At 39.5% G+C, this 21,623-nt stretch overlaps 1 protein-coding gene across 1 annotated transcript; it reads left to right on the plus strand.

Moving 5' to 3' along the window:
- Positions 1 to 255: 255 nt before the first annotated feature.
- On the plus strand, positions 256 to 14,226 carry LOC144638601 (uncharacterized). Its single transcript, XM_078497800.1, has 10 exons — positions 256 to 352; positions 1,188 to 1,273; positions 1,390 to 1,455; positions 1,896 to 1,961; positions 2,516 to 2,671; positions 3,487 to 3,578; positions 3,914 to 4,002; positions 4,654 to 4,974; positions 5,777 to 6,511; positions 13,527 to 14,226. Exons 1-10 carry the CDS (start codon positions 256 to 258, stop codon positions 13,976 to 13,978), a joined length of 2,160 nt encoding a protein of 719 aa, XP_078353926.1. The 3' UTR covers positions 13,979 to 14,226.
- Positions 14,227 to 21,623: the final 7,397 nt, after the last annotated feature.

A 21,623-nucleotide genomic window follows, 5' to 3' on the forward strand; every position in this document is an offset into this window, starting at 1 on the left:
AGCCAAAGACGAAGTTTACGTGTGAAATAAGTGGTCTTCCAATTCGAATTTGAACTTAAAATTTGGCAAGGTTACTATTTAATGTAATTACTTTCAAAAACCGAAGAGAAAAGGGAAGGTAAAATTTTGATCATAGTACCACTTTAAATTCGTTCCCATGGACTATGGATCCTAGGCCTCAATGCTGCAGTAGCTTCACACCCCTATAAATGTGTACAATACTACAGACGTCAAAGACGAACAACAGAAGGCCAGATGGCAAATCTTCCCGAAGATAGAGTGGAGTCCGTCAACACCGCCATTTACATATTGTGGGATGAAATGTTTAGGGCGATTTACGATCAAAGAAGAGGTACGCATTGATATTAACTTGCATGAGATCCGTGCAAGCAGTGCACAGAGAACAGCTCGATGACATGACAACCGATGCTTTCATCAACGCTTTAAGATGTTCCCCCAAGCCATCTAAAGACCCGTCCAACAGCTAAGATCCGACCAAGCTCCATTTTTTAAGAGCAAGGAACGAACTTTCAATCGCCATGAACGAGTTGGACAATGAGAGGATTTAATCCTACATGACAAACAATCGCTGCTAATTTGTCATGAATGTCCATTGTTCCAGTCACTGGGGGGAGGGGTATGGGAAAAACAGATTACGACCACAAGAAGCATCCTTAACACTTTCCTCAACGATTACAAAGGAAGATTCGATACGTCTTTACTTTGCATCTTCTTTTATGAGGTCATGGCCATAATTAACAGTCGACCATTGACTTGCCGGTGCCTGAAATACACGAAGAGTTTGAAGCATTTGCCGTTCGTGGCTTTTGATTGGCTCTCTCGCAAGTGTGGCGAGAAGCGCTTACCTTCCGGTTAGAAGTGGTTTATTTGCCTTATTAGATCCTTCATCTTGACTGTCCTAAGAAGTGTCGCTATCGACAAACACCTCCTTCGGGCTGATGGTGAAAAAAAAAATTCGCCTGTTTACGACCGCCGTAATTATATTTCCAACAATTTCATTGCAAGTGCACGTGCACGCCATAAACTTCTTCATTTTCTCGCGCTCGAGATTTGTTCTTAACATAGCCTACTCGCGAAAGACATAGCACGCGCCCTAATCCTAGATGTGATCTAGCTTATGAACTTCTGGTTCTTTTTTTCCGTTAAACTTCGTGCTTTCTTTCAAGGAGCAGTGCTCCTTAACTCCAGTGGAGTGGTTCAACAGAATCAGTATAGAGAGCATTGCATTGCAATGGAAAACTGTAATGAACATGTTAGTTAATCCTGTAAATGTTATTTTTGTTTTTTCAATAAATTTATTATATATATTTAAAAAGCAAAAACAGAATCAGTATAGACCAAAAACAAATCATACGTTTTGTATTTAAGGCAAATGCCCAATTGAAGATGGAAGGACAAGATACTGTGAGTTCTGAACAAGTCAGCCAACAAGAGGTAGCTAAGCCCCACTGATTTGCTACAAAGTTTTGTACAAATGTAATACTTACGACAAGAATCTTAAGCATTTTATATATATAGCTTTTTATGTACGATCAAGGTGCAGTGTTCCAGCTCCAGTGGAGTGGTCTAACACAATCAGCTACAAACCAAAAACAAATCATGTGTTTTGCATTTCAGAAAATAGACCAATTAAAGACGAAAGGACAACTTACTGAGAGCATTCCTGAGCGAGGCAGTCAACATGAGGTAGCTAATCCCCACTGATTTGCTATGAAGTTTTTTTCGACTGTAATACTAGGAAAAGAAATCTTTACTGTTACAATTTAAATAGTCTTTTTATATACGATCATGAAGGTGCAGTGTTTCTCCCCCAGTGGAGTGGTCTAACACAATCAGCTACAGTCCTAAAACAAATCACGTGTTTTACATTTCAGGGAACTACCCAAATACAGACGGGAAAACAAGATACTGTGAGTCCTGACCAAGCCAGCCAACAGAAGGTAGCTAAACCCCACTAATTTGCTTATTTATTTATCTATTTATTTTATTTATTTAACATTTCTTTAAACACGGTAAAAAATCATCAGGTAATACTAGTATTTAAAGTTATAATAAAAATTAATACAAATACGGCTATTAATCAACAGTCCATGCTAAGTACTAATTAATAAAAATTGAAGTAGTAAATCCTAATTTAAATATTAAACTAATCCTGTTTTCCATTAATGCCGTGTGTAACTTTGCTTTTAAGTTGATTAAAGGATTTTATCATCCTGAGATTGCAGGGTAGGCTGTTCCAGAGAGTTGCACCACTGTAACTAAAGCTATTTTTCATGTAGTTAGTTCGTAGATGAGGTACAACCAGTTTGTTTTCGGAATCCCTTAGAGAACAGTGCATTCCATTACGTTTTAGACCGGAGGATCGTTTTGGACCGAAGGCTTCAAAGTTTTGTACGACTGTAGTACTTGAGACAAGAAATCTTTAGCTTTTTATTTATATAGCTTTTTTATGTACGATCAATATTCAGTTCATGACATTAACTTTATTCCTCAGAATTCGTTTGATTCACTGGTTAGCGCACTTGGATACGCTGGGAGGTTTTTAAAAGGCCCAGCGAATAGCGCACTTGGGTACGCTGGAAGTGTTCTAAAAGGCCCATTGACTAGCGCACTTGGGTACTCTGGAACGTTTCTAAAAGACCATACTAAGGTAGATAAAAATCAAGACGTACGTTTTCTCTTGTCCATATGTACTTCAGTTTTGCTTCTTGAGATTCTGTATAATAGAAAACAAATCTTAGTGGAGTAGATGCTGTGGTGTTTTTTCAAATGGCTCGAGTTTGATTCGCCCGGCCGCCTGACAATGGTAGATCCTCAGCTCCGGTCCCTTCCTCACTGGCCCCAATTCACATAAAAGAATCTAACCATGTTGATAAATATAGCGTATTCATCGGATTTGATGTCTTTGCTAATCCGTTCCCTTAATTGTTTCCCCTTCCTTGCCCTTCCCTTCCCTTCCCTTCGTTTCCTTCAATTCACTTTCTTTCTCTTCTCTTCTCTTTTCTTCTCTTTTCTTTTCTTTTCTTCTCTTCTCTTCTCTTCCCTTACCTTACCTTACCTTACCTTACCTTACCTTACCTTACCTTACCCTATATACCTTACCTTACCCTATATACCTTACCTTACCTTACCCTATATACCTTACCTTACCTTACCTTCCCTTCCCTTCCCTTCCCTTACCTTACCTTACCTTACCTTACCTTACCTTACCTTACCTTACCTTACCTTACCTTACCTTACCTTACCTTACCTTACCTTACCTTACCTTACCTTACCTAACCTTACCTTACCTAACCTTACCTTACCTTACCTTACCTTACCTTACCTTACCTTACCTTACCTTACCTTACCTTGCCTTGCCTTGCCTTGCCTTGCCTTGCCTTGCCTTGCCTTGCCTTGCCTTGCCTTGCCTTGCCTTGCCTTGCCTTACCTTACCTTAACTCTTTCAAACGTTTCCATGTGCAGCCATTCTTGGAGAAACATTCCAAAAAGTCAGTTGGTGCAGCTGTAGCACTAGTGGCTGGACTTCTAATGACTCTCTATCCACAGTCTGGCGGGTGAGTTTTAAGTTTTAACTGAAGAACAAATGTCTGCGAGATATTTTGAAATATCGACTTTTCTTATTGACGTTTTTTAAATAACCATAGATAGGAAAATAGGAAAGAAAGCTGATTTATTGTTTTTTTGTCTAAAGTGCTTTATTAAATTAGAAAGAGAACATTATTCGCATCCGTAATGCTGACAAACTGCAGTTTTTTAGGGAAACTTCAACATTTCACGTCTAAAACAAAAACGGTAACAAAACGAAACAAAACGGTAACGAACTAAAGCAACCAATAAGGTTGCCTCAGTCTACTATGCACATGACAAGCTACACTTGTTCCATTTTCAGGTCCAAGCCGTTGGCAGATACTCTCAACTTGTCCGCCTTTCCGAAGACGCTCTTGCAGGGAGAAAAAGACCTCACGAACTATGATTTTGGTAAGAGATGAAAAGCCACACGAACGTATACAATCAGGGAATATTTTTTAGGAAATTTTACGTAGTGTAGTTCATCGTGATGTCTTCACTTCCGGTAGACTGTATTGCAAATAAATGCATGAAACATTCTCGTTCCCAGAGCCCGCGTTTTCCTAGACAGCGGTCAGAAAACGTTTCCCGACCGCTGGTCTAAGGGGACGCGGGCTCTGGGAACGAGAATGTGCATGAAACAGATGTACACGCAAGTGAGCATGCTCACGAATGTCAAGTGCTGGCCAAAAACACTACATCAGCTGTAGCTCCCAAACGCCTTCCCATGCGGTGTTAACAGAAAACTGCTTCAAAACTAAGGAAACACTATTCAGTCTTGTTCTAAAAACACTAGAAAGGAAGGTGATAGCTCTTACAGGCCGTTAACTCTGCTCGAAGGTTATTTCGTAATGAAAGTGGTTCCATGTTTGAGAATTAACGATGATGATGATGATGATGATGACGATGATGATGATGATGATGATGATGATGATGATGATGATGATGATGATAGGCCAAACGTAGGGCTCTTTTACTTTATTTAACTTGGCAGTTGAATGATGATATGCAGTTGATAGGCAGTTAAATGATATCGATTTTTTGCTTGTTTGTTACTTTCAGGGATACGAATGGACGTCCAAGTTCAGGACTGTAGCAGTGACACCCATTGGAAGAAGACTTTTCCTGATCTAGACTACAGTCTCCTCGGCTATGACATCCTTTATGGGTATCCGCTGGCCAACGGGCGCGATCCTGGGTTTAGACACCCAATATTCAGCACTGATTATTCGAAACCGAAACAAACTTCGGATTGTCGCTACGTTGTTCCTCAAGGTTTTACTGTAGTCCCGAGCGAATCTTGTATGGTATCGTTTGAGTCCAAACTGGTTCGAAACAAACAAGAAATGTCCGAACATCTTGGCGTCCAAGCTAAAATTGAAGGTAAATTAGAACTAAGGAAAATTTTCCTTTACTAAAGCTCTTGGTATTACCGGGTTAGTGTTGAAATTAACAATCAGAAATTAAACTTACTGTTTTTCGCAACTCTAGCGCAAGAATATGTGGTCCTATCGAGTCCTAGATAGCGAAAATCTGTTTATGAATGCCAGTGGGGGGCAAAAAATTCGGCGACCTGAGCGATCCAAAAAAAAACACCCAGGTAGTGCTCGCCTATTTTTCTCTCCCTTTCTCCCTTTAAAGTTTGTTGTTGGTTCTCGCCTTGCTCCGAGGGTTTTTCTCCGGGTTCTCCGGTTTTCCTCCCTCCTGAAAAACCAACAGTTCCAAATTCCAATTCAACCTGGATAGAGGACCCGCATGAAAACCAGCTAGAGCTGATGTGGCTTCCTCTCTAAATATAGCCATTTATTTAATACAATAAATAATAAATTACTTTATTTCGAGGGGAAGCGACTTCAGCTCTAGCTGGTTTTCATGTGAGTCCTCTATCCAGGTCGAACTGGAATTTGGAAATGTTGGTTTTTGAGAAGCGAGGAAAACCGGAGAACCTGGAGAAAACGGTCGAAGCAAGGACGAGAACCAACAACAAACTCAACCCACATAAGATGCCGGGTCGGGAATCGCACCCGGGTCACACTGGTGGGAGGCGAGCCCTCTCACCACTGCTCCATTCCTGCTTCACAAGGAAGCTTGTTCCAGGCACGAACGTGTGACTGGAACATGTTCAACAAGAAGGGTGCATAACTCACTTGCATTTTCACTAAAGATGTAATTTTCTCTTCTTTAGGCGGTGGCTGGGGATTTGAATTTTCTGCCAGTGCCAGCTATAACAAGGACACATCTGAAATGTCAACAGGCGAGTTCCTGTACGTCATGTCCCACGCCGAATGTCAAAACTATTACAGCATGGTGGATTTCCAAAACCCGCCACCATTTGATCCTGGGTTCCTCGCCGCGGCAAATAAACTAGCCGATCCCAAGGCTAGTCCCGAAGATGTCCTTGAATTTATCAAATACTATGGAACTCACTTCTTCACCGATGTCACGTTTGGTGCCAAGTTTGTCCAAAAACACAAGGTCAGCCAAACAGCTTATCAATCCTTAAAGAAAAGTAAAATAAGCGTAGAAGTCCAGGCAAGTTATTCAGGGCTATTCAGCATTGGAGGAGGATTTTCTCTGGACAAAGAACAAAGTGAAGCGGCGTCTAACTTTGCAAAGAATGTCACAACGACCACGTTTACCTTGGGATCCACCCCACCGGCCAATGGAGATGCTATGACCTGGGCGGCATCTGTCCAACAGAATCCTGTCCCTATGCTGTATTCGCTTTCTCAAATCGACAACTTGTTCACTGGGCAATTTACTAATCACCTAACGCCAGGAGTTAACTACAATTTGGTAAGAGAAAAACTGAGTGATGTTTCTCAGCAATACTGCCGAGTACTGAAAGAGAAGGGAACTGTCCATTCGTGTGAATCCAAATTTCATCTTGAAGCTGCAGGCATCGATATTACAGGAAAAGGTATGATTTACTTGTTTCTTTTGTCTTTTTCTCCTAGGGGAAGGGTCTGGGAGGGAGGGTGGGGCAATAAATTTGATGGGCCCATTTACACAACGGCCACATTCTACAGTGCACACGTTCAAAGTTACGTTTCAGCCATGTTGGTTTTGTTTCCATCAGCCATGAAATTTATTTAGCATGTCGTCAAAAAAGAGAAAAAATTCCAACCGGTTTTAAACAAATGACCCTTCTAAGTTGGATGATACCGGAGTCATCTCCCGATGAGAATGAAGTCAATAAAGCACAAACGAATGAAATAGCTCATGTAGCATCTGGTGGGGTTCAAACTGTAACAACAACGATGTACAGTTCAGGCACAAGAGCGTCATTTTGTTGTTCCATGCACATTTCTGTGTGACAAACTTAGCTTTTCGTATTGATGGGTGCTACAAACCCTACTAGTGCTTTTATTTTAAGGTAGCATGTCGAACAACCTAGTCTTCATTACATTCAATACATTTCTAACACAAAAGCTAATTAGAAAGTCAATGCACTATTTTTCCTTCATGTGCCCTTCAGTGTGACCGCAAAGTTGGGCTCCCCGAAAAAAAAAATTGCGTTGCTTTGGGTCTGATTATAAAAGTTAAGGATACTCACGACCCATGATAAGAAAATTAAATTTCATCTGAGCCTGTTGCGAGAAGAGTGGGGGCTGGGCAGGTCGTTTTATATCTGTTTATTTTTGGGATAGAGGGTGCGGATGTGTTACATATGGGTGGTATCAGCCCGCAGTGATTGATTTTTCTTCTACTAGAACAGAATATCTTGCCAATCTACTAACTAGTGCATGTTTACCTGTAGATACGTCCTGCTCAGGATTCAACGGTTTTTTTTTCATTCGGTTTTTTTTTTACGGTATCTCACAAGCCAAGAAAAAGATATCAAAGGTCGGGATACACTAGGCGACACGTCGCTGCAACACGTCGCGGCGACATGTTGCTGCGACATGTCGCCTCGTGTGACATGGTGCATTCGTGCGACACATCGCAGCGACAAAATGAGCGATAGCAGCGTTGTAGCAACGTGTGTACACGTCTGCGACAAACCGCTGCGACAAGTTGCTGCGACAAATTATAAATTAACCAATGAGAGAGCGTCATGTATTTTCGCAGTATTGAATTGGAAAACTAGTTCACATTCCCACCCTTCCAAATTTGCTGTTTGTGCACCGAACAAACACCTTGTCGCAACGACTTGTTTTTAAGCAGTACACACGGAGCGACTCGTGTCGCATAGTGTGTCCCGACCTTAAGAGAATCAAAGGTCTCTGTGAGACTACGACTATTTTGCTATGGTTTATCTGTTGGCAGTCAATTGTGGTATGGAGTAGTTCTTTTTAAAGGGTGAATTAGGCTTGTCACTTTGTTTAGGAGTGCAAGTGTTGAAATATGTAAATTTGTGTTGTCCTGGATATTCTGGTTAGTTTATTATTAGGAATGTAGGAACGGTGGAACGGCGGAACGGTGGAACGGTACGGTTGATGGGAGGAACATTATAAAATGCGCATTGACGTATTTTCTTAAAAGGCAGTATGTGTGAATTTTGTAAAACGCAGAAGTGTGAAACATTTTAAAAAGTGGCAACAACAGCTACCAAAACAAAGAACCATTTCAATTAAAAATACGCCAATTTAAGGTAAAGAAGGCGTCGAATAATGATTATTTGGGGGGGGGGGGGGTTAGGGTGAAGTGGGGCATAGGTTCGAGATAAAGAAACGCATAAAGCCGAAGTAAGTTAAGAAAGCTGTTAAAAGGGAAATGAAAGTTCCTGAAGTTAATAAGTTTGTACTGAGAAATTTCTAATGGAATAATGGAATTGCTGGGACGGTTTTCCTTGGAGAAAACTTGCTGGGATTTTACAAAATATCGATGGTACCTGGGGAAAATGAACCAAAACCTTCTGCTGGCTAAAACAGAAGAAAACGACGCGCGGATTTATAAACGAGAATTTAATAACTGACTAACTTGTATTTGTAAACAATAAAAAGTAATTGTTGACTTTATTTCTATTGTTTCCGTCGGTTATTCTGCTGTCACTGAAGAGGCAAAACAGGTCTCTTTCTTTTCTGTATGTAAATTGAGCATGTGAACGATTTTGAGTCAGTTGAACAGCGCGCTCTGCCCAAAGCTAATGTGTGGCTATCTATAACCAGCGTTTTATGGAATAACTACGTATAGGATAACCAGCTTGACCGACATAGTTCTTGGTGAGTATCGATTGTTCCGTTTTCTCTGCCGATTAAGCAGCCTTGAGCAGTTTGAGGGGCGTTCTATGAATAATATCGTGTTCAAATTTTCAGCTGCCCGGGACGATGGGATGTAAAAAACACACACAAGTTATTCAACAGCATACGCAACAGACCGAAACACGTGCTAAGCAACAAGAAAGATAATTTACCTCAATTTCTAGCTTCGAATATAGACCCAAATCTCCAAGTAACTTTCTCTGACACTCGAAAAACGTTTCAGATCATAATTCCTTCTCAAAGACCATCTTAACGAGCTTTTAAACCCTATTAAAGCTCGTTAGACCGAGACCGCCATATTGCTGAAGGAATAACTTCTGCAAAAATCGTCATGTAAGGCACATTAAAGTTTCTTGGCCGGAATCACTAGGTAATTGGCGGATAAAATTCACTTCCTGTATACCAAATTTGGAGGAGAACGGAAGTAACGCGAATTAAAATAATTTTGGCGATTTACGGTCTAATTAGACCAAAAATCTGTTACAAATTATAAGAAAGAATAAAATTTTGGGTGATAACTTAAAAAGAAGACTTCATCTGTTTAGTTTCTAACTGAAATTTATAAACTGTCGGGCTTGCTTATACCCTACGTCAAAAACGTAATGTAAACCCGGTTACGGATTTTGGGAAGCAGGATCCGTGTTTTCCACCACCTATGTACTCAAACAATTACCGGAAATTCGTTTTATCTTGCTGTGCGTCCATTGTGTAAATTCAAAAGCATCGCTCACGAAAACATACTAACGAGCCTGTTAGCGACTTACTTAATCGCACAGTAGGAAATTCAGGATTAAATACTAAAACTGCCATACCAAAAATTCATAGAATGTATCATACCGTAGAATTGGAATAAAGTGGTAGCTTATCTCTCTAAAAAGAAAAAAAAAACTTCTTTAGCGCAGCTTAGCATATAACGGGAGAATTTTATCTCAACTGGTGTGTCAAGGGGTGTGTCAGCATTGATAACAACTAAGACAACGGAATAGCGTAAACGGCTATAAATAAACACGGCAGAACAAAAGAAAACACGTGTTAAAAAAAATTGAACATAACAGAAGTGAGAGAAAAAAAGAAGGAAAAGCGTAGCACTTTAAAAATTGTACGTTTTGGCAAACGATGGCAAATGAGTTAACCAGTTACTGATGGCAAAAATCACGAGCATAAATGAGAATTGCCAGATACTGCAACTGCGTTGATGTTTCCCCACTCGCTTACCAACCGCAGTGCGGAAATACTTCAAAGACTAAAAGCGAAACCATGTAGCGATAACTTTATCGAAAAAACATCTGTACCACATGACACTAGCACTCAAGGTAACTCTCTTGCTCCACTGAACATCTGTCTCTTTTCCAGAGTGAATTCTTCCAACGGTGAAGAAAAGTTTATGACAACTGTCAAGTTCAGTGCTATTGAAAACAAATTTATTGAGCAGTAGATAGAGCTCTATTGCTCCTTTAAACTTCGTAAACCGTTGAAAACCACTCCACTCCGCAACAGTTAAAAACCACTGGAATTTGTATCCGTTTATGTTATTTCATTAAGGTATGGGTCGCACTTGGAAAAGTTTCGCCAGAATTTGTTTACTTTGCGGTGAAAATCTGTCATCAGGGCGCTTTGCGTAGTGCGACCCTAGGTTTTCCAGTTGGCAAAAACTTTGCAAATCGGCAAAAACATCAAAGAGGCCGTAGTGCTTGGGTGGGGCAGGCAGATTTTCGAAAACTCGACCTAAACAATAGGAATCACAGCGGTAACTGTCAACGCTTGTCAGTGAAACATAAAACACGTTCGATATGAACAAGCACGGCAATATTCAGTCCGCGCTCTTTATGAAGGGACTTGCTTGTTATTATAATTATTCGCAATTTCAAGGGTGTTTTCGGCAATAGCGTCGAATACCCACAATACATATTTTTTTGTATTCCAGCCGAGCACTTCACGGGCGAGTTCTCTACAAGGAAACACTGCAAGCGAGCGCTATGCAGTCTTGGCAGGCAGTTAAAACCGTCATTTCATTCGTTTGTCCATTCCCCATACATCAAACGTGCAAAAAAAAACAACAAACAAACTGGTGCTGGTTCCGTTAAGCTGAATAATAAGAAGGAGAATCACCGTATTTATGATCACTGCTTCACCGTTCCTTTCGCTTCACCTGATTAATATTGCGATATGTCTTCTAAAATCATCAGGTTAGACATGTGTTTTGTTTTTTTAACTTCTATGACAGTTGCCTCTCACAAGTGCGACCCTGCTTAGTTTGACAAAAGTTTTCCTTTCCGGTTTTGGTTTCAAAATTTTGCGGTTTCTTAGCCGGCAAAGATGAAAACTTTTCCTAAGTGCGACCCATACCTAACTTCACTCTTGCCAAACTAAAGCATTAACGTGCGTATCTTTGTACTGATAACTTTGTACTAATGGATAAAACGCACTCTCCAAGAACTTTCCTTTTAATACAAAGAACAAAACGTTTTTAGACAGTTTATGACCAATTTGGCTTGCGTATGCAAAAATTACAGTTATCTTCAATCCATAACGCCGCAATTTGAACCCGAAAGTGTTTACGCAATACTAATGAGAGCCCCTTTCATCACCTACAGCATATGTGACAAGTCACGTCTTTAACACCAGCTCCCCAGTGTTATGTTGACCCAAACATTGGAAACCACCCCCAAATTGCTTGTGCCGGTCTCACCAGGCTTTGAAAACCAACAAGAAAAATACCATCTTTGGGACTTAAAACGATAAGGAGAAATATAGAATTTTAAAGTGGCCTTAAAACGGAAAACCATGGACTACAGAGTGCTAAAACATTGTTGATGAAGGATTAATTTATCTTTCCTTCCACCGCCGCCATGCTGTAATGGTGCTTACAAATGCGTTTTGCCGAATTCAAATCTTTTAAAAACGAAATGGTAATGTACTGTTATTGCTTTGAACTTGGATGTAATTTTTTGAACGATCGGTAAATCCATTTAGTGTACAATTGACTTCAAGCTGGCTGCTAAAATTAAAACTTCGCTTTCAACATGAACATGTGGATAATTTTGAAGCAATACTGATGAGAGACCCTTTCATCACCTACAGCGGATATGCCCTTTCCCACCCTCCCTGGAGTTTTTTTGGTTCTTCTATTGTTCTATAGATAATAACGGCAAATAAACCAATCAAAATCTGTTTTCTGCGCATATTTTTAGAGAACTCTTGGGGTCCTAGAAGAAGGTTTTTCGTATTATTCCGTGCATTGAAATCGTACAAGGAAATCGTATTTACAAACTTCCAAGGCCTTGTTTTGATTCTGAACAAGAAAAAAAACATATTTGGGACTTAAAACGGAAAGGAGAAACACTATAGAATTTTAAAGTGGCCTTAAAACGGAAAACCATGGAGTACAGAGTGCTGAAACCTTGTTGATGAAGGATTTATCTTTCCTTTCACCGCCGCGAAGATATGGTGTAATAGTGCTTACAAATGCGTTTTGAATTCAAATCACGGAGTTAAACAAGGATCAATTGCGGCTTCTCAAGTCTTTTGAGAACGAAATGGTAATGTACTGTTATTGCTTTGAACTTGGATGTAATTTTTTGAACGATCGGTAAATCCATTTAGTGTACAATTGACTTCAAAAGCCGGCTGCTCAAATTAAAACTTCGCTTTCAACATGAACATGTGGATAATTATTTCTGCCGTGCAGTACAGCACGGTGCGAAAAATTTCGATACTCTGCCGCTTGTCAACACATTTCTTGACTTCATCCGAACTAAAAATAAATTCTAAACAAAGTTTCTTTCAAGGTTCTCTGTAATTTTTTGAACGATCGGTAAATCCATTTAGTGTACAATTGACTTCAAAAGCCGGCTGCTCAAATTAAAACTTCGCTTTCAACATGAACATGTGGATAATTATTTCTGCCGTGCAGTACAGCACGGTGCGAAAAATTTCGATACTCTGCCGCTTGTCAACACATTTCTTGACTTCATACAAACTAAAAATAAATTCTAAACAAAGTTTCTTTCAAGGTTCTCTGTAGTAGTCTGAATTCTGTAATTTTGTTAGCGTTTTTAATGCTTTTTCACGAGGCCGCAATTTGAACCCGCAAGTGTTGACGCAATACTAATGACAAACCCTTTCATCACCTACACCGGAATATGTGACAAGTCACGTCTTTAACACGAGATCGAAAGTGTTGACGCAATAATAATAAGAGACCCTTTCATCGCCCACTAAGCGGAAAGAACTCCCTTGAGAAATTAAAAAAGTCCCTTGAGAGTAGACAAGAATGTTCCAAATTTTGCCCACATCACTCCTAATCTCCTATTTGCTTGTAAACAAGCAAAATAGTCGAAAAAAGCGTTAAGGCTGGTTTTCACTGGGCGTAAGCACAAGCTTAAGCGCATTTAGAACGAGCACACTCATTCTTCTTATGCTGCCCTCACTAAGCTTGTGTCCACATAAGTCAGTCTTTAGGTCCCTTGAAAGCTGCTAACGCAAACATATTCAGTCTTAGTAACATAGATATTTAAGTATACTTTGCCGTAAAACGACTTCAAACTAGTTTCAGCTAGCTCAGACATTTGTGCATATCTAGTACACTTTTGTAGGAGCTTGAGTTAAGTTGCTTGAAGGAATCTTCACGTACGATTTTGATCATCCATTTCAGCGCCATTTTAACACTGAACATCCGTGACACCCCGTAAGGCAACTGAACTCACACTCAATTTGTCGCTGTCTTCACAGGTTACCTACATCTCCGTGAAGTAGACAAACCCCTCTGCATATCGACTTGTCTGCATGATGCTGACTGCACTGCAGTGACATATAGTGTCCACAAACCGCCATTGGCAGGTTCTTTGTGCAAGTTTTACAGGTCGATAAATGAAAGTGTCTACGTTCATCTAAACCTAACGAAACAAGATGGCAGTAATGGTATACTATCAAATCTGATCTTGTTTATATCAAAACTGCAGGATGTGTATCTGATTCGTGCTAAACTAAGTGGTGCACACTATTCAGAAAGTAAGATAAATTATGAAGCCTGCAATTCTGCGTGTACCAATGATCTTTTTTGTGACGCCTTTAGCTACTCAGGCACAGCAGGGACCTGTTCCATGTACTCAACGAAGAACATTACAAATATTGTCTTTGAAAATGACTCGTACGTGACATTCATTGGGCTGCATTCTAACTAGCACTTAAGTCAGTAATTACTTGTTAAGAAGATACCGCCTTATTATCAGTTTAATTTTTCTCAACAAGTGTGTTCTTTTGTAATCATATTTTCTCTGCCTTGTCCCAGTCGCCCGCACAGTGGGAAGAAAAAGAGCGGTGCCGGTGGCATGCTACACGCTTACACGTTACCCCAGTGTCGTGCTAGGTTACCAAGTTAATATGCTATTTGCCGGTACCCATTTATACACCTGGGTGGAAAGAGTTACAGTGCGAGTTAAGTGCCTTGCCTAAGAGCACGACATAATGACCAAGCCAGTCCTTGAACGCGGACCACGTGATCCGGAGTCATTAGGCCCCCACAGAGAAAATAAGGTTACGTGTATGCATTTTTATTTTTTAAAAAATATGTTTTTTCTTAATTCGTTTGAAAAGCGTTTAATTGTTCTTTGTGTAATACACGAGTTACGTGACGAATTGTCCCAGATAAGAACACTTCTGAGGATTTGAGATCAAGAACAAAGGATTTAAACGTTTTTTAAAACAATTCCTTTTTCTGGCAAAATGAAAGCAATCTCGGCCGGACAAAATACGTTCTGTAATATCATAGAAATATGAAAAAATATGTTACAGTTCTCCCTTTTGCTGTTTTTCTTGTGTCCACCGCGTGCAAAGAGCATTGATTATGAGAGTGCAAAGCACGGGATTAACGCATTTCGATCTCGTAAGATATTTCTCACAAAACAAAAGCGAATTTCTCAAGAAAATAAGTTCTGCCATATTAAATTGAAAACGGTCTAAACAAAGCCTTATTGTTGCCACACAGCGTATTCTATTGGAAATCCACGAATCTGATTGGTTCTGCCACTTTTGCTTCAGAGGTGAACTATTGACATAGTGGTTATCCTATATCCTATCCAATCAGAGTAAAATAAAGCTCGTGATATTCGTGCGGATTTTTGGCTTTAAAATACATATTAAACTATAAGTTTTAGACTGCAATTCTTTATTTCCTAAAACAATAAGACAACTTGCACTTGTCAGAAAACACAGTGAAAGATTTTTCATCAGTTAATTAACGACTGATTTCGTAGGCGTGCATAGGTTAGGCTTTTGTACATTATGCTTTTGTTTCCCCACTAAAATGCTCCACCTTAATGCTCCATTTTTCCCACTAAAATGCTCGGTCTCGCCCCAAAAAGTCACTAAAATGCTCGGATAATGCTCATCATACAAGCGGTTTTTAATTTCAAAGCTTTTAACATGGTGTTAACTGTTAACACTTACAAAAACATACAAGCATGGTTGCAAGTAACATCAACAACGTATACAAGTTCATAAATACAGCCAAAAAAACAAAATCCTCGAAATCAACTACGTGGCTAAGTCCAGAAAGTAGTTGACTATACATCTCTAGGAAGCTTTTTGTAGTTGAATTTTGAGTTTTAGTCTTTATTTTCTCTAAAAAAATCAATTTCTTTTTTATTTTCTCGGGAAAAAAATCAATTTTCCAGGAAAATGCCACTAAAATGCTCGAATAATGCTCAATGCTTTTGCCTCACTAAAATGCTCGAAAAAATGCCAGCATAATGTACAAAAGCCTAGCATAGGTTTAACATGTATCAAATACCTTTTGATAACGTTAAGTAAAGAAAACATTTTGGGTGGATTTATTTGCAACATACGCGTATAGCCATTTATTGTATTTATTGTTTTTTAGCTCGAAAACAATAAAAAAATTTCAATGGGCAAATATAATACGCGCATGTTGCAAGTAGATACGCCCATTGTTTTATTTACAGCTAACTTCGTAAACGTGCTTTTTAGCGTATGTTATATGCCTTTTGATATTTTATCAAGTAAGATAAACATTTTGTTTATTTACGGCTGATTTCGTAAACGTGTGTTTTAACATATATCACTTTTTTATCACTATGTTATCAAACCAAGAGTAAAATAACTTTTTTGATTGTTTGCGAATGTTTTCGTAAACGCATGTTTTAACATATATCACTTTTTTATCACTATGTTATCAAAACAAGAGTGAAATAACTTTTTGATTGTTTGCGACTGACTTCGGAAACGTGTGTTTTTACATATATCGCTTTTTATCACTATGTTACCAAAGCAAGAGTGAAATAACTTTTTTGAGTGTCTGCGAGTGATTTCGTAAACGCGTGTTTTAAAATATATCGCTTTTTATCACTATGTTATCAAAACAAAAGTGAAATAACTTTTTTGAGTGTTTGTGAGTGACTTCGTAAACGCGTGATTTTATCATATATCGCTTTTTATCACTATGTTATCAAAACAAGAGTGAAATGACTTTTTTGATTGTTTGTGAGTGATTTCGTAAACCGTGTTTTAACATATATTATGTTGCTTTTCATATCTAATCAAGTAAGAAAAAACATTGTGTTGATAAAACGGCTGCTTTTCTAACCGCGTGTTTCGACATTTATAGCTTTTCATCAGTATTTTATCAAAAAAGGAAAAAAACATTTTGTTTATTTACGGTTGATTTCGTAAGTTAACATATCTTATATGCCTAGTTTATATCTAATCAATGCAAGTAATAAAAATTGTGTGTTCATTTACGACTGATCTCGTATTTTCTAAACGCTTGTTTTTACTCCTATATTGAATCCCTTTTTATATCTTATCAAGTAAGGAAATAAAAAAACTGATAAGAGATTGCAGGGCAAATTGTCTCCAAAATAAAGTTTGTGTTTTAGAGGAATTCGAAATCTGAAGCGGCTAACAGGAACAGTGAAAGTCTGGGATAATGAGAAATGCTGTGGGAACATAAGCCGTATGGACGAGTGTTTCCACAGCTTTTTCAGAGTTCTCCTAACTTCCACTCGTGTTTAATTTCTTGCTATAACTCGATAGAAACACAGAAAAAGAAAACCATTCATAAGTGATTGGTTTAGATTATTAAACTGTAAAAATCTCTTCGATCGTAGAATCATAACGTTAACAGCTCGTGCTAGTTCTGTGTTTCTATCTAGTATACAGGGTGATTACAAATGATCGTAATGGAACCGAACAGTGCGTAGCATGCTTTATTGTATAAAAATTTAAGTCGTCACTACTAAACAATTTACTATTACGTGAAATGTGTTTTTTTGTTCACTTTTCTGGATCCTTTGCTATAACGGTAATTAATAATAAAACCCCTTTTTTCCAAGAGGGCAACTCTCAAAGTGTGACACTGCACAAGCTCTACACTGTCTGTTTCCAGTCAAATTCATGTAATGGCCTGAACAGAGACAGTTAAACTCGGACCTTAGGAGGTAGTCTATTCAGCCTTATGTGCCTCTTAGGCGCGAAGAGGATTATATATATTATATAGGAGGTAGATATCGTACGCTTTAAGACCTGTCGGAGAACACGAGGGGAAATTACAGGCCTCAACATCTTTATAGACCTTTGGCTAGAAATAATGGCAAAAACGTCAACTGGAAGACCCTGGTGCTTTACGAATCATATCTAGTGCCATGGGAGTGTGAGCATTTGAGGCGAAATTTAGGTGTTACGCGCATATATGGTATCTTTCCAGTCTTTCTACAGCGCTATATAACCTAAGGGAGGACAGAAGTTAAACAAACAACATTCCAATTAAAGTGTCTATCCAGCCTAAAGGTTTGTTGTGGTTTTCGTATCTCTATAATGCATAAACAAGTATTCTAAAAGAAATGTTTGGATTCCGCCACTTTTTCGCTGCTGCTTTAAAGTTCCCGCTTCGGCCACGCCCAAAGAAGTTGACCGCGTGATCGAGGATTGGTGATGAGTGACGTCATATCAGGAACCGCTCGAAGCATTTGCATTTGTTTATTTGCTTGACAGCCACTACATAAAGTTTGTTTTTCCCAAGAATTCTTCGAGTTTGGATGGAATACTCACATGACAGCGATTTCTTATCTGAAGAAGACGTGACTAGCAGTTCATCTGATTCGAACGAAGAGATCGAGTCCGGAGAACTCGAATCGTTCGCTTGCACTGCAGTAGAAGATAAGAGTAACAAAGAAGAACGCGCTTACTATCGAGAACCTCTAGCGGACGATGCATGGATAGAAGAATATAATCGAGAGAAGCATTTTATTGAAGAGAGGGAACGAAAATTACAAAACCGGCTAAACAGAGTCGTGGAATTAGACACATACCGGTATATAGATACTTTTTCCAAACACTCACTCAGGGCATTAAATTTGCATTTTGTACGCAAATTCACTCCAGAAAGCTTTGAATGGAAACTTGACGCGTCGCGAAACCTACAACGACGGACGGAAATCGATCTGCATTCTCAGGCTGTATACCTTTTAATTTTCATTACAGATGTGAAACGAAAATGAAAACAATATAACGAATAGACTGTCCTTGACACTCACACAACGCATTGACTTAAATCAGTGTGGTATGCTTGTTTGTTTTGAATCGAAACTTTTCGCGTCGGTAGATTCGCGTATGTTGCAAATAAATGTGTCCTTAGTTGATACGCAAAAGATTGTTATTAATAAACATGTTTATTACTTTTATTAGTCCTTCTTATAACAGCTTAATACGAGCTACTTTAGTCCTTCTTGTTACAGCCTAATAAAAATACAAGCGACTATTCACGCGTTTAGAAATGCCGACAACACGCGCTTATGATAAGTGCGACTGATTGTCTCAAAAACGATTAACAAACAGTCATATTATATCGATTTTTTAACTTTTGTAACTTAGAAAAACTTTTCTTTTTATTGTGACAATGCTTACTTTAGGCTGTGAAAGCTTTGATAAGCTTTCCATTGTACGCACTTTAAACAAACAATAGCGCTTGCGGAGACCGATCGATAAAATTATAACTTTACATGTATGAGAGTTCAGAGTTGAAACCCTGAAAAGCTACGTACGAGCGCAGTGACTTCGATTATAAAGATCACATTTTAATAAGACTTTATGAACAAGACTTACAAGAAACAGAAACAGAAATTCAAGCGATATTCGTGGGAGAAATAATTCGCTTTACCTTGACTGGTCGACAAATCGAACGTCGCTTCAGCTACATGTTATCTTTGCTTGGCGACGCTTGCTCACTTATTATTTCTACACGATGGTTGACAATAGGCAATAAAAATCTCTTGGGAAGTTGGCGACGTTTACTTGTAGTTTTTTAGGCGTCTAGCGAGACGCGTGTCTTGTCTCTAGAGAACAGACACTCAATCAAATGCAAATGAATAATGAGTAATGAATACCCGATGACGACTTCGACTGGACAAAGTTAAGTATTCCGGTGAAATCTTGGCACAGGAACAATGCCAATATCATCTTAGATCAGCGACCATTGGCATTGAAGATTTTCAAGGGAATATCTTCTTGTAATATCCCTAGGAGGGAAGTAGCAAGCGCAGACGGCAGACGAAGCACTCGGATTCCACCTTGCACGTTTTAACTTGACGAAGTCTATCTACTTTTCCTTAGCCTTTGCTTCTGTTCTCACATCACCCCAAAATGCAACGCAATACCCTTTTCTTCGTTTGGAGTATTCAAGCATCTATCTGGAATATTTCTACCGTCAGTATCTCCTCGCTATTACAGAAGAAATGCTGACTTCAAATGGCGGCAAGATTTCGCCGTTCCTGATCTGACGTCACAGCCGGTCTGGAACCCAAACTCTTTCTGGTCTTGACTCCCGGTCAACTTCTTTGGGCGTGGCCGAAACGGGAACTTTAAAGCTCGATTTTGCAGCGAAAAATCGGTGGAATCCAAAAATTTCTTTTAGAAAACTTGTTTATGCATTATAAAGATACGAAAACCACAAAAAACCTGTAGGCTGGATAGACACTTTAAGTTTGAGACCATTTATCTCTTCGAAATCGGCAAGTAGGTCGATTAACCCTAACTATTCTCGGAGGGGACTCGACTGATCATGACGGGGATTACGTCATACCTTCGATTCAAGGGGGTCAAATTTTAAAATCGTTTTTTGGTACCGCTCAGGGTGACAGTATTTCATATTTTCGAGGCTGTAACGTATTATGAACCTGTTAGGGAACGTTTTCAACGCAAGACGCAAATAAACGTGAGTGGATCTTGGCCGGCCAGTGTCTCTTAGAGAAATGGTCAAAACTTTTGTACTCAGACAGGACCCACCATTCTGCAAAAAGACAGGTGGTCGCTTCATGTACCACTTTCCCCACCTTAAAAGATGGTGTCTTGTTTGTATACCCCTCCCCCCTCCCCTCTTTCAGGAGTAGAAACTGCGAAAAAGATTCAAACCTCCTTGTGCCATTTCTCCAGCAAGGCAAGCTTGATGCACAACTAATACTGATGAAAGTCTTAACTCAAATTTTAAGGCCAATAAATTTTGTCCATTTGGCTAATCAGACAGGTGGTATCTTGCATAGCCCCCCCCCCCCCCCCTACACTTGTTATGACCACTTGTTCCCTTATGCCTCACCAATAAAAAGGTGTAAATTAGAACCTCTACAGTAAATTAAAGGCGAGTTCGAGAACAGAAATCATAGTACCTCTAACGGGTAAAAATGGACTTGGGCCCCCAAGTATCCGTCACCCCCATCGTCTTCTGATTATTGATCAAGTTCCTTTCCGCGTCGGTTTAATGGAGGAGCCAGTCATGTTTAGGGGCAGCGTCAAACTGTCCAACGCCATTTTTCTCTTGGTGCCTGCAAACTAGACTTGCACCAAGTCGCCCTCTGTTGGCGAGCGAAGCGAGCCGAAAAGCGTCGCAAAGCGACGCGCCGTGAGTCGCGAAGCGACGACCGCGAGTGACCCGCGCGTCGAAGGACTTTGAGAAAGTCTACCTGTAAACCAGTAATTAACTGGTCAGGCAGGACGTTATTTTTCGCGCAATATTGCAATTTTGCGGTGCAGTGGTCCAGTGTTGGTTGGTTATTTGCTCAAACAAGTTTCCAAGTTTGTTGCAGTTTTGACAATTTTCGGCTGTCATTTCTCGTGTATAAACTGAAATTTCCCCTCTTTGACAAAAAGGTTAAAAATAATGCATTATCGTAATCATGATTAGCGATAAGTTAAGTTCACATCGGCAAACTGGGAACAGCGCTTCATTGAGAACGAAAGCCGCAGTTTGAAGCGCGGTTCCCAGTTTGGCGATGTGAACGCAATCTATCGATAATTTCTCTCAGTCTATTGTTTAACAGTCCACCACAGGGCAATAATTTTCTCCTTCTTTGACACAGAACTCGTATTAGATCGGTTTAGAAAATTAAGCTGATATTTGTCAAAGAATTATCGTTGTCCACCTCATTGTAGGGCATGGAGTTTCCGGTGTTGTGGTCTGGTCTTTGCCCATCGTTCTGTGTACTGTTGAAATGCTCGGAGATATTAGCTGTACAAGCTACTCTGAAATCCGAGGGTAAAAAACATAATGATGATGATTGCTCCAATAAACAATTGAAATGGAACAAAACTCGCTAGCTCCTAATTTCGTGTTTTTTGGGAAACTCGAAATCAGTGGATTTCCTAAACGTAAACACCCAAAGAGTTATTTTCAATAGTCGATTCCTCTATAGCGCACGCCTGCAGAGAATCACGGTAGTTGTATTCATCAAACCATGCGCGAGACTTAGCAATGATGCACGTTGCTGAGTCTCGCGCAAGATTTGATGAATACAACTACCGTGATTCCCTGCAGGCGCGCGC

This window comes from Oculina patagonica, chromosome 2, assembly GCF_052425735.1.
Source record: "Oculina patagonica isolate OP01 chromosome 2, crgOcupat, whole genome shotgun sequence".
Taxonomy (NCBI): domain Eukaryota; kingdom Metazoa; phylum Cnidaria; class Anthozoa; order Scleractinia; family Oculinidae; genus Oculina; species Oculina patagonica.

Coding starts and splice junctions, on each gene's coding strand:
- LOC144638601 (XM_078497800.1), top strand. CDS start 256: ATGGCAAATCTTCCCGAAGATAGAGTGGAGTCCGTCAACACCGCCATT. Junction 4,003..4,653: donor CCTCACGAACTATGATTTTG/GTAAGAGATGAA, acceptor TGTTACTTTCAG/GGATACGAATGGACGTCCAA. Junction 6,512..13,526: donor CATCGATATTACAGGAAAAG/GTATGATTTACT, acceptor CTGTCTTCACAG/GTTACCTACATCTCCGTGAA.